General features: G+C 44.2%; 1 protein-coding gene across 1 annotated transcript in view; it reads left to right on the top strand.

Annotated features, from left to right (window-relative positions):
* Positions 1–9,088, top strand: part of LOC130294278 (uncharacterized) — a 53,349-nt gene extending 44,261 nt beyond the window's left edge. Inside the window, exons 8-10 of the mRNA XM_056543891.1 lie at positions 1,989–2,135; positions 5,947–6,087; positions 6,883–9,088. Of these exons, the coding sequence (XP_056399866.1) occupies positions 1,989–2,135; positions 5,947–6,087; positions 6,883–7,076 (482 nt within the window). The 3' untranslated portion in view covers positions 7,077–9,088. The remainder of the gene's footprint in view (positions 1–1,988; positions 2,136–5,946; positions 6,088–6,882) is intronic.
* The last annotated feature ends 3,010 nt before the right edge of the window (positions 9,089–12,098 follow it).

Below are 12,098 nucleotides of genomic sequence, written 5' to 3'. Positions count from 1 at the left end.
CTCCTCTGCTCTCCTCTTCTGCTCTCCTCTCCTCCTCTGCTCTGCTCCTTCCAGACTGTCAGCCCCTGCGCTGATATTACAAGGCGTGCATGCTGCAGGTAATCCTTACAACAAACCCCAGAGGGAAACACGGTAATGACAATACCAACAAACTTAGGGGGCATCCCCAAAAGGGGTACCCTAAACTAGAACCCCCCCCCCCCCCCCTGAAAAAAATTAAAATATATATATAACCTTTATTAAACACTTAAACTATAATGGTGAAAAACAGATATAGTAATTCACCTATTCACCACTAGGTGTCAGTATCACACAAAGAAAGGTTAAAAACCCAGCTAGTCAAGCACTTGTTTTCAGTTGATTTTCATAATACTGCCAAAGTAACAGTGGGCCACTATATCTTTTGGGCCACTCGAGTGGCTAATGAGTGATAGATCTTAATGCTGACCGAAAACGCTGCTGATTAAAATATCACATGAGCCTAAGTCCTGACGTTTCGCTGGAGACCCAGCTTCATCAGAGGATTGGTGGCTACTGAAGATATAGTGGCACACTGTTACTTTGGCAGTATTATGAACATTGACTGAAAACAAGTGCTTGACTAGCTGGGTCTTCAACCTTTCTTTGTGTGATACTGACACCTAGTGGTAAATAGGTGAATCACTATATCTATTTTTCACCATTTTAAGTGTTTAATAAAGGTTATATATAAGCATTTTATGGTGGGGTTTCCATTTTAGGGTACCCCTTTGAGGGATGTCCCCTAAGTTTGTTGGTATTGCTGCAGGTAATGTCTCTGGCCCCCTCTGTCTGCCGACATGGGGCGGGGCTATGCCCAACGCTTGCTCCAGCGTTCAGAACAGATTGTTCCAAACGCTGAGACGAGGCGTTCCCCTTTAAGATTTATAGACATCACTTGATAAGAATTTAAAAAACAAAAAAGCAAACAAACCCTATCCCTGTGTGTCCAATAATCCCACCCCCACCCCCTCCCCACTGAATGACCGTAGCATTCTGTGACAGATCTCTCTATTCAGCCAGGTCCGTCCATCAGGTATGGGGGGGGGGGGGGTAAAGGAGGAGAGCACAGAGGCACGTCCTCACTCCATGGGGTCCCCACCCTCTATATCAAATATGAATTCTAACACTTTAGTATTTATCTGTATTTTGTATATTTAAATAAATAAATGCACATGTTTGCCGAGAAACAGCAATGTTAATTTCTTTCTTTTCCCTTAACTACATTTTTGGCTGGGGCGAGGCTGCACATCTGGCAGTGCCAGGAGGATAAGAAGGAAGTTGGCGAGGATGCTAATAAGGTCGTTAATAATGAGAGCTTGTCTAGCGATAAAATAACAGAACAGAACCTGTTGTATGAATTGATACATCTATTACATAACAGGCGTCCATTGTCAATAATTCTCCTGTATATGGAAGCAGTATAGTTGTAAGACTGTCAGAGGGCCCGCATTTTTCAATATTTGGTGGATGTGATTACGTGTTATTAAATTCAACTCATTCGCTTTTTCTCCCTGCACTGTGGGTGTTTACTCAATATAAGACATAACAATGCAACTGCTGGGTTCTTTGATATTAGGTTTAGTTGCATTATGTTTGTCTATAACTGCGAAATAGATCACCTTTTATTAGTATTCAGTGCAGAAAACCCATGCAATCACAAATTGTTCACTTATTTTATCTTTTAACTACACATAGTTGTATATATGTGGTAATGGATCAGCATGACCGACCATGGAGAACTGAGAAAGTTTGACCCACTGTGCAGGGACCATGTAGGACTAATGTCTACTCTCCCCTGTGGTGAATGGCTCAGAGTAACACAAGCCACAAAGGGGAAAGAGGGCGCTTCATGATCGGCTTATTTTAAAGGAAACCTTCTAAGGAATAGGTCCAACCTCTTCAAGAATATTATTTATTTTTAAAATTTCAGTAAGAAGGAAATCTTTCTTCTTCTTTTTTTTTTTAAGGTGGAATGACTACTACAGGTATCGAAAGGTCATGTGTACCTTCATCTGAATGTAACCTCAAGGGCAGCATAGGATTTCTGCATGGACAAATGAAGATGGCCTCTTCATGTTGCAACACTGACAAATGTACTCCGATTATTCCTTCATGTAAGTCATTAATGTATTTATTTACATAAACTAGTAGTTTGGAACATTGTCCAAGGGATCCCAGTTTGCCAACACAGAATAATTAAAGGGGTATTCCGGGCAAAAAAGATTTTATCCCCTATCCTAAGGATTGGGGATAAGATGTGTGATCGAGGGGGGCCCGTTTCTGAGACCCCCAGTGATCTCCCTGAAGCACCCGCATTCTATGCGGGTGCTGAATCTCTAGTTTCGGAAACCTCCGGGTTTCTGGGACTGGGGACGTGACATCACGATACGCCCCCCCCTCCATTCATATCTGTCACGCCCCCTCCCATAGACATGAATGGAGGGGGCGTAGCGTGATGTCACGTCCCCAGTCCCAGAAACCCGGAGGTTTCCGAAACTGGATCCTTAAAATCTTTTTGCCCGGAATACCCCTTTAATATTTCATATAATTCATGGTGCTTTCTGTAATGTGGCCACTCTTACTCAGGATCTCACAATATTGCGGTAAGAGGTTCATATAGAACAAATATTACATTTACCATTAAAGTCACTTGCGGCTCCCACACCAATAATTGTCTACACCCCCCCCCCCCATCCATCTATCTCTCCAACAATCTACTAGTGTAAGAGGACCTTACACTAAGTGACACTGATGAGGATGAGGAGGAGCATGACCAACCTTGACAGAATGGGATGAAGGTGGAACAAGCTGGGTCCTCAGAAAAGCTGTCAAAGATGGCTAGGGGTACACAGTCAGCTTGCCATGGCTCTCCGCAGGGTCATCTCTCCACTACCTCTGCCAGCACTACCCCAACAAGAGGCAGGAGCATCAGCAGCAGCAGTGGTGGTATCTTGATGTTTGAGCACATTATGGCGAAATTTCTGCATCCTGTATGCTCCCTTGACATGAGTCGTGAAAGGGATGTAAACCCCCACATGAACAACCAGGTTGAGGCCTACCTCAGCATTGCACTTTCTGACTGACACCATGAGCCCAGACCCAATAGACTTCTGGCTCACCAGATTAGACCATTGTCCAGAACTTGCCCAATTTGCCATGAGTGTTCTGTGTTTTCCACCCTCTAGTGTGGCTTCAGAGAGGGTGTTCAGTGCAGCAGCCGGGGTGGTAACCCCGAAGCGAACGAGATAGGCAGCCAACAGCGTGGAAAAACTGACTTTACTAATCAGACATGGATCAGCAAGGAATTTAAACCTCCTGTGCTAGATGCCAATGATTACGTTGTACAACCACCAACCCTGCTGTATGCTAGTGACATTTGTCCGCCATCTCATGCTGTATGCTATTCACATCAGTCAGCCACCACCTGCTGTATGAGGGATACTACTAGAAACACCAATCCACCATCACCCTTCTTCCAGCCAGCAGCAGAGGAAAGAAATGCACAGATGGCGCAATATAGTGCAGTTAATCCTTATTAATAGGGGCGGACAGCTGTCCAAAAACAGAATATTGCTCACTTATGGGTGTTCTGCAGGCAGGCACAACACTGGCGATCGCGTGTAGTAAGTAGCTGGAAGCGATGTTCAGTATCTGGAGGCAGCCTGCCGTCGGACCCGCTATGCAAGCGGTGTGGATACAGGAGAAAGCAGCTGGTTCCGTGAGCCCCTGGCAAGGTTCCCGCAGAACCTTGGTGCACCAAGGTGCGCCTCCTAGCCAAAATCGAATTTTTCTGCCGGAGTTCTGCAGGAACCTTGCCAGGGACTCACGGAACCAGCTGCTTTCTCTTTCTTCCAGCCAGGCCTTCACATACACAACCCCTCATCCCCCGAAAATGGATATGTTTTTCGGCTTTTCATATATTCTGTTACTACTCCCAAAAAAAAAGGGACACGCTTGAAAGAATCCATGCCGTCTTCTTCACTTGCTAGACTAAGAACCTCTTGCTACTCCAAGAAAAGGGATGATTTTTGGCATGCTTGGAAAAAGCCACTGCATCTTCCCATGCCTCTGTGTGCATATTTACACCGGCAAGCATCTACAGACAACTAGGGATACTTTCAGCCGCTTTATTTTGAAGTGAATACGCTTAAAAAAGGGGCGAGCTGTAATAGTTACCATTGGTTGCCACATGTCCCCATAACCGAGCCTTAAAAACACTTTAAAACTACTTGAATACATTCCTTAGGCTAAGTTTCCACTTGTTTTTTTTTCTGTCTGTTTTTGGAAAGCTGCCACTGCAGTTTTTGAGCCAAAGCCAGAAGTGGATTAAAAAAGAATAGGACATATAAAGGAAAAACTTACACTGTCCTTCCTTATGGATCCACTTCTGACTTTGGCTCAAAAACTGCAGTGGCAGCTTTCCAAAAAAAAACGCCAGAAAGTGGAAACTTAGCCAACAGTGTTAGACAGGGATGAAGAGGTGTTAGGAAGTGTCATAAATGTGTTTAGGGATTTATTTCATTGCCGGTTCGAGTCGATTTCCGTGAGTTTGGTGAGTCCGACGAACTAAACTTCTCAAATGTTTGCTCAACTCTAGTGTAGAAGCTCCCTGATTCCAGTCCATGGAGAAGGTGACCACCACTGACAGCCAGTTCCCTGGTCAACTTATTGTGATGTTAGGTTCTAGCTAAAGATGACCCCTTGAGTAAAGAAAAGGGGTAACAATGACTTGAATTCCTGTTTAAATAGATTTTTATTGAATTTTAAACAATGTTTACATGTAGAATATCAGTCGTCATATTTAAACATGTTATATAATAATTAGAGAACACGTGTTAACGAAAAATAACTAAGAATTAGTTTATTATCACATCTTCAACATAGGTTGTTACATAGTAATAACGCCTCATCAGGTGTATTTGTTAAACTATATAAACCACAAATTTGTAATGTCATAAAATGTGAAATGGTGACAAGAAGGAACTTAAAGGAGTATTCCAGATTTGGAAAATTCATCCCCTATTGTAAGGATATGGGATGAGTTTCAGATTACAGGGGTCCCACCACTGGGACCCCCTGTGATCTCCCATATGGGACTCCGGCTCTCAGGCCAGATAGCGCGTGTCAACCAACGCACGGAGCAGCAGCCAACATGTCCCCTCAATACAGCACTATGGCAGAGCCGGAGATTGCTGAAGGCGATGCTCTGGCTCTACCATAGAGTTGTATTGAGGGTGCGTGTCAGCGGCCGCTTCGTGCAGTGTTCTACACGCTCCCTTCCCACGGACGGCCGGGGCAGTGTATGGGAGATCGTGGGGGCTCTCAGGGGTCCTCCTTAGGATAGGGGATAAGTTTTACAATCCTGGAGTACTCCTTTAAAAGTGATTATGAAGGTATGTGAGATACGTTTTCATTAATAACTTTAAAAGCAACAATGACATGTTTAGTTTGTTCATACGACTATCAAAGGTCGGTCCAGTTACATACAATACGTTTATAAACCATTTCATAATTTATGACAATAACAATTCCTAAAGGAAATCGTCATCAGTGTCACCGCACTAACCTGTTGGGACAGCCACGTAGTGCGGGTGACACTGATGATAACAATACTTACCTGTCCCCAATCCGTGATCCCGTTCTCCCTTCTCTTGCTCGTTCAGACAGCAGGCTTGGGGCACTGGTGGAGCTTTCTGACGTCATTGCTCAGGAAGGAAACTCCGTCTCAAGCCTGCCGGCCGTACCAGGAAGGTAATGGGAGAACAGATCAGGGACAGGTAAGTATTGTTATCATCAGTGTCACCCGCACTATCTTCCTGTCCCAACATGACAGATTTCTTTTAAAGGTTCATACATGAAAAACATTATATTATACATATTATTTAAAAAAATCTAATTTTAGATATTTTTTCTCTTTGGTTGTAGTCCCAATAATAAGCTCTGACCCCAATGGAGTGGTCTGCCGTTCCTGTATCTCTGGCGACTCTACCTGGTGTTACACTTCAGATACCATACAATGCACAGGGAATGAGAATATGTGTCTCCTCCAGACATCAAAAATGTCAGGTATAAAAAGTTGTTTCTTTTTTACTTCACTTCTAAGGAGAAACCATTGACAATGTCCATTTGTGAAGATATGGCAATAATATGGAAGTACTGACATAAAAGTCTCTTACGTGCTACTTATTGAAACTGAGGGATGACAGATGTAGGGCCAAATGGAGAAACACAACCTTTGTTTTGGTGCTGAAGCATCTGGTAGGTTGTTGGGTCTTTAATCTCCAGATTAAAGGGGTATCCCGGCCCTAGACATTTTATCCCCTATCCAAAGGATAGGAGATACGATGTATGATTATGGGGGTCCCCCCCACTAGGAACCTCCTCAATCTCCTGCACACCACCCCAGCATTCAGAACTCTTCCTTTCGAATGCTCTGTTTGGGGCCGTGGTCGTGATGTCATGCCACACCTCCGTGTGATGCCACATCCCCTCTATTTACATGTATGGGAGGGGTCGGAATGGCCACGGCCATCACAATCCCGAACCCAGTGTTCAGAACTAAAAGTTCAGAATGCCGGGGTGGCCTGCAGGAGATCGCGAGGGTTCCCACGATGACACATCTTATTGTATATCTTTGTGACAGGGGATAAGATGCCAAGAGGTGGAGTACCCCTTTAAGGAAAGGAATACACTAAATAAACCTGATGTATGAAAACCGGCCAATAACATCATAGTTTTTATTTCCAAGAAAATCTAGGAAATGAAAGCTGCCATGTGGTTGGCCAGTGTGTATATTGGACAATCTTTATATACGAGGCCTAATAATGTGTTACATGAAAGCTCTTATATATATGATTACAGGATCAGTCCCCGTTTCAACAGCCATTCGTGGGTGCGCAACTAAATCCGTCTGTGACGTTGGCAGCCAGTCCTATAGTATCGGAGGATTATCTGTTGAAGCGAAGTACATCTGCACCAGCGGTGGAATAAGCGTCCGTACAGTCGTCCTGACTCCGGCCATCGTGTGTCTTCTGCTGCTGAAATTGTTCTTCTAACTTATTAGGAATTCTGAATGTGGCCAAAAGAAATGAGAAATGCACTGACGTAATATAACAATGACCTATATAATAGTAATATATACATCTTGCTTCCATTGCTTTTCATATTCTTGTCAATTTTACATTTGCTTTCTAAATAGCTTCCACCGATAATTCCAGAACAATGATCCTTCTCCAAAGTCCAGAACAAAGGAGAACTACAAGTCCTGTACATGGGAAGTGAGACGTTTCGATTTCCTTCTCGCCCCTCTCTATGTATGTGCTGTAGTCTTCCTTGCTGCGGTTTTTATACGGATTATTCATGTTTTTACTCTTTGCCCTTTTTCTGGCACCAAAGCCCGAAACCTCCTCCACTCTCTCGAAGAACCCGAAGAAATATCTAATGAACCCAATGACCTGGTGAAAAATGTGTCTTATGGTAAATTCTCTATTTTACAAAAAACCTTCCTGTAGAAAATTCGTACTCTTGGAGAGATTTGAAAGAAAAAGGACACTTGTCTGGCGCTTGCTGGATCGGGAAAGTTGTAAGGATGCCCCAAGAAAAAGGACACTTGTCTGGCGCTTGCTGGATCGGGAAACAAAGTTGTAAGGATGCCCCAAGAAAAAGGACACTTGTCTGGCGCTTGCTGGATCGGGAAACAAAGTTGTAAGGATGCCCCAAGAAAAAGGACACTTGTCTGGCGCTTGCTGGATCTGGAAACAAAGTTGTAAGGATGCCCCAAGGGGCATCCTTACAACTTCGTTTCCAGATCCAGCAAGTGCCAGACAAGTGTCCTTTTTCTTCCAAATCTCTCCAAGAGTACGGATTTTCTACATTGCTACACTGGCCCAGGTCACTGGGCACGGACAGACACAGGCTGCTGCTGATTCCTCCATGCTTAAAGGGGTACTCCAGTGGCAAACTTTTCCTTTTAAATGAACTAGTTCCAGTTAAACAGATTTGTAAATGACTTCTATTAAAATAATATTTATCCTTCCAGTACTTTCTAGCAGCTGTGTGTGCTACAGAGGAAATTCTGTTCTTTTTGAATTTCTTTTTTGTCTTGTCCACAGTGCTCCCTTACCTCTTCCCTCCTGGTTTGGCCCTTATCTTACATCTACCCTTTTCGCCTGGCCCTTTCTTCTTCTATTGCCAAATAGAATTAAGGGGTTCTCCACCATAAGGTGATTTTAGTACGTACCTGCCAGACAGTAATGGACATACTTAGGAAGGATCTGTCCTTGTCTTGGGGCTAAATGGCTGTGTTTTGAGTCCATCATAAAGCTGCCACTTTTTGTGAAATGGCTATTTCCTGTTGGAGTTCCCTCCCTCCAACTACAAGTCCCAGGATCCCTTCTTTGTAAATAGGAGGTTACATTTTAGTCAACACCACCCCCCCCCCACCCATTCCAGCACAGATAGACTCCCTTCCATTCATGCTCTGCTTGAATCTACAATTTCCTGCAGTCCTGTGGAGTCCCATTAAAGCACAGACAGGCTTCCTTTGAACGCCTGACTAGTGATGTAATTTCTCAGGCTGCACTGCGACCTGGACAAACCTGAGACAACACTCATTTTGTATGCTGCTAAAAAATTACATTAGGGCAAAGATCACTTAAGAATTGCAAGACCACCATCAACACAGGTACGGACACGATATTATAAACTACACTTACTTTACAGCCCCTGGTACATAGTCAAAGAAAATAAAAAATTCCCGGAATACCCTTTTAAGGATCAAAAGTAGTGGAAGATGCTGATGTGCTGCTGACCGGAAACAGTAGAAACCACTGGAATCCAATTCTAAGAAATCTTCTTGGTACAGACATTCAGTACGACCACAGAACAGAGATTTTAGTTTTCAAAGAAAAATCATTTCACTTTTTAAGTGTTTTTTTTGTTTTTTTGTTTTTTATCTTTTCTCATTGATATCTCACTGTTGACCACTTGTCATCATTTTTTTTCATACCCCATGATATTTTCTTTCATACCCCAGAATACTGTTGTGAAATGTTTCAATAAAAATACATAAAAATGTATTGATGTTATATACAATTATTTGTGTACAGATGGAAGATTGATATGAGCAACATGAAGGCCCCGTATATGAAATATCCATTACAGTCTATAGAGGATGTGTATAGGTTACAAGATGACTTGGATAGACTAAGTGTCTGGGCATCCACTTGGCAAATGAGGCTCAATGTGGATAAATGTAAAGTTCTGCATCTGGGTACTAAAAATCTGCAGCATCGTATGTCTTGGCAGGGAAGGGGTGGGGGGTTAAACTGGGAGGGTCCCTGGCAGAGAAGGATCTGGGTGACTTGTAGATCATAGACTACAGAATAGCACAATGTCAGGCAGCTGTTTCTAAGTAGTGATGAGCAGCAGCGGCCATATTGGAATTTGCGATATTTCACTAATATATTGACGATTATTCGTCCTATGTTCGCAAAATTCGCATATTCGATATGTCCGTTCACTTTTTTTTCCCCATGCGAAAATTTGCATGAAAAATTTGCATAAAATTTTGCATGTGAAAAAACAATAAGAAAAAACTAATATTCGTCATTGCGAATATATAGCACCCGCCCCGGGTGCCGCTCACAAGGGGGGTGCCAGGGGCGGACTGAGCCGCCGCCGCCGCCACCACTACTGAGGATCCGGGACACTCGTCCCAAATACCCAGCAGTAAGCGGTACATTCTCCTGTATGCGCGATACACGTACATACAGGAGAAGGCGTCCCCTCTGTGTGAGCCGCATCTGCAGCTACACAGAGGAGACGTGACTTCCGCCCCCACGCAGGACGCAGTACAGGCGCCGGTGACGTCACTCATCAGCGCCTGTACTGTGGAGGGGAGAAGATGCGGGCCCTGCTGAGGAGATCGCTGCGGGGGATATCAGGTGAGCATCCTTTTTTAATTTTTTTTTCTCAACTCTGCATATACCTATGGGGAAGGGGAGGGGGGGTTACTCTACATATACCTATAGGGGAGGAGGAGGGGAGGGGGGGTTACTCTACATATATACCTATAAGGGAGGAGGAGGGGAGGGGGGGTTACTCTACATATATACCTATAGGGGAGGAGGGGGGTTACTCTACATATAACTATAGGGGAGGGGGGTTACTCTACATATACCTATGGGGGAGGGGGGGGTTACTCTACATATACCTATGGGGGAGGGGGGGGGTGTTACTCTACATATACCTATGGGGAGGGTTACTCTACATATACCTATGGGAAGGGGGGTTACTCTACATATAGCTATGGGGGAGGGTTACTCTACATATACCTATGGGGGAGGGGGGGGGGTTACTCTACATATACCTATGGGGGAGGGTTACTCTACATATACCTATGGGGGAGGGGGGGTTACTCTACATATACCTATGGGGGAGGGGGGGTTACTCTACATATACCTATGGGGGAGGGGGGTTACTGCATATACCTATGGGAAAGAGGGGGGGTGTAACTGCATATACATATGGGAAAGAGGGGGGGTGTAACTGCATATACCTATGGGAAAGTGGGGGGTGTAACTGCATATACATATGGGAAAGAGGGGGGTGTAACTGCATATACATATGGGAAAGTGGGGGGGTGTAACTGCATATACCTATGGGAAAGGGGGGGTGTAACTGCATATACCTATGGGAAAGGGGGGGTGTAACTGCATATACCTATGGGAAAGGGGGGGTGTAACTGCATATACCTATGGGAAAGAGGGGGATGTAACTGCATATACCTATGTACCTATGGGAAAGAGGGGGGATGTAACTGCATATACCTATGGGAAAGGGGGGGTGTAACTGCATATACCTATGGGAATGAGGGGGGTATAACTGCATATACCTATGGGAAAGAGGGTGTGTGTAACTGCATATACCTATGGGAAAAAGGGTGTGTGTAACTGCATATACCTATGGGAAAGGGGGGGTGTAACTGCATATACCTATGGGAAAGAGGGGGGGGGGGTAACTCTGCCTATACCTATGGGGAAAGGGGAGGAAAGGGGGGTGGGGCAACTGCCTATACCAATGGGGAGAGGGGGGTAATTCTGCCTATACCAATGGGGAAGAGGGGGGTAACTCTGTAACTCTGCCTATACCAGTTGGGAAGAGGGGGATCTGCCTATACCTATGGGAAAAAAGGGGTTTAACTCTGCCTATACCTATGGGAAACGTTTTTTTTTTTTTTTTTTTACTCTGCCTATACCTACGGGGAAAGGGGGTGGGGGGACTCTGCTGCCTATACCTAAGGAGAAAGGGGGGTTAACTCTGTTCCTATACCTATTGGGAAGGGGGTTTAACTCTGCTGCCTATACCTACAGGGAAGGGGGGCTATCTAACGTTATACCTGGATGCCTAACTACTTACCTACATACCCAGCTACCTAAGTATGTACATACCTGGCCTTCATACATGGCTGCCTAACTACCTAGCTAGCCCTCTACCTACCTAACTTGTCACCTACCTACATATCTGGCTTCCTGATCTACCTACCTAGTTACCTATTTACCTGGCTACCTACCTACCTGCCCTTTTAATGTGCAGGACACCAAGGAGGGCATTATTACACTTTGTGGGCCTATAGATGGGAAGATTGTGTAGAGGAGGGGAGGGCACTGAATGTATGCAGAGTCTGACATGTTTTTCCTGCAGATGTTAAGAGATCTACATGGCGGTCTTATCCGGACGGAGAAGAAAAGGAAAGAGGATGCCGCTGATCAGAAAAGACGTAATTGTGAGTCCCAAAATGTAACTGCAATCACTTATATGGTATATACATCCTGTGTACAGCTGTTATCTAACGCCATATGGTCCTGTATGTAATCACTTATATTGTATACAGATCCTTTATAGTATACTGGTCTGTATATAGTGGTTTTATTCAGTACAGAATGGCAGTATTATCTCGTTATTGTGTGGTGGTATATATTTACTCCTTGTATACCAGTATTATTGGTCATGGAAATTTACCTATGTTAAAGTGTTTCTTATAAATATAAATTGTAGTTTATTGTGTGGGATTTAGG

This window comes from Hyla sarda, chromosome 10 (genome assembly GCF_029499605.1).
Source record: "Hyla sarda isolate aHylSar1 chromosome 10, aHylSar1.hap1, whole genome shotgun sequence".
NCBI classification, from domain to species: Eukaryota; Metazoa; Chordata; class Amphibia; order Anura; family Hylidae; genus Hyla; species Hyla sarda.
The sequence above is the reverse complement of the archived record's forward strand: the minus strand, read 5'-3'. Positions and strand labels throughout refer to the sequence as shown.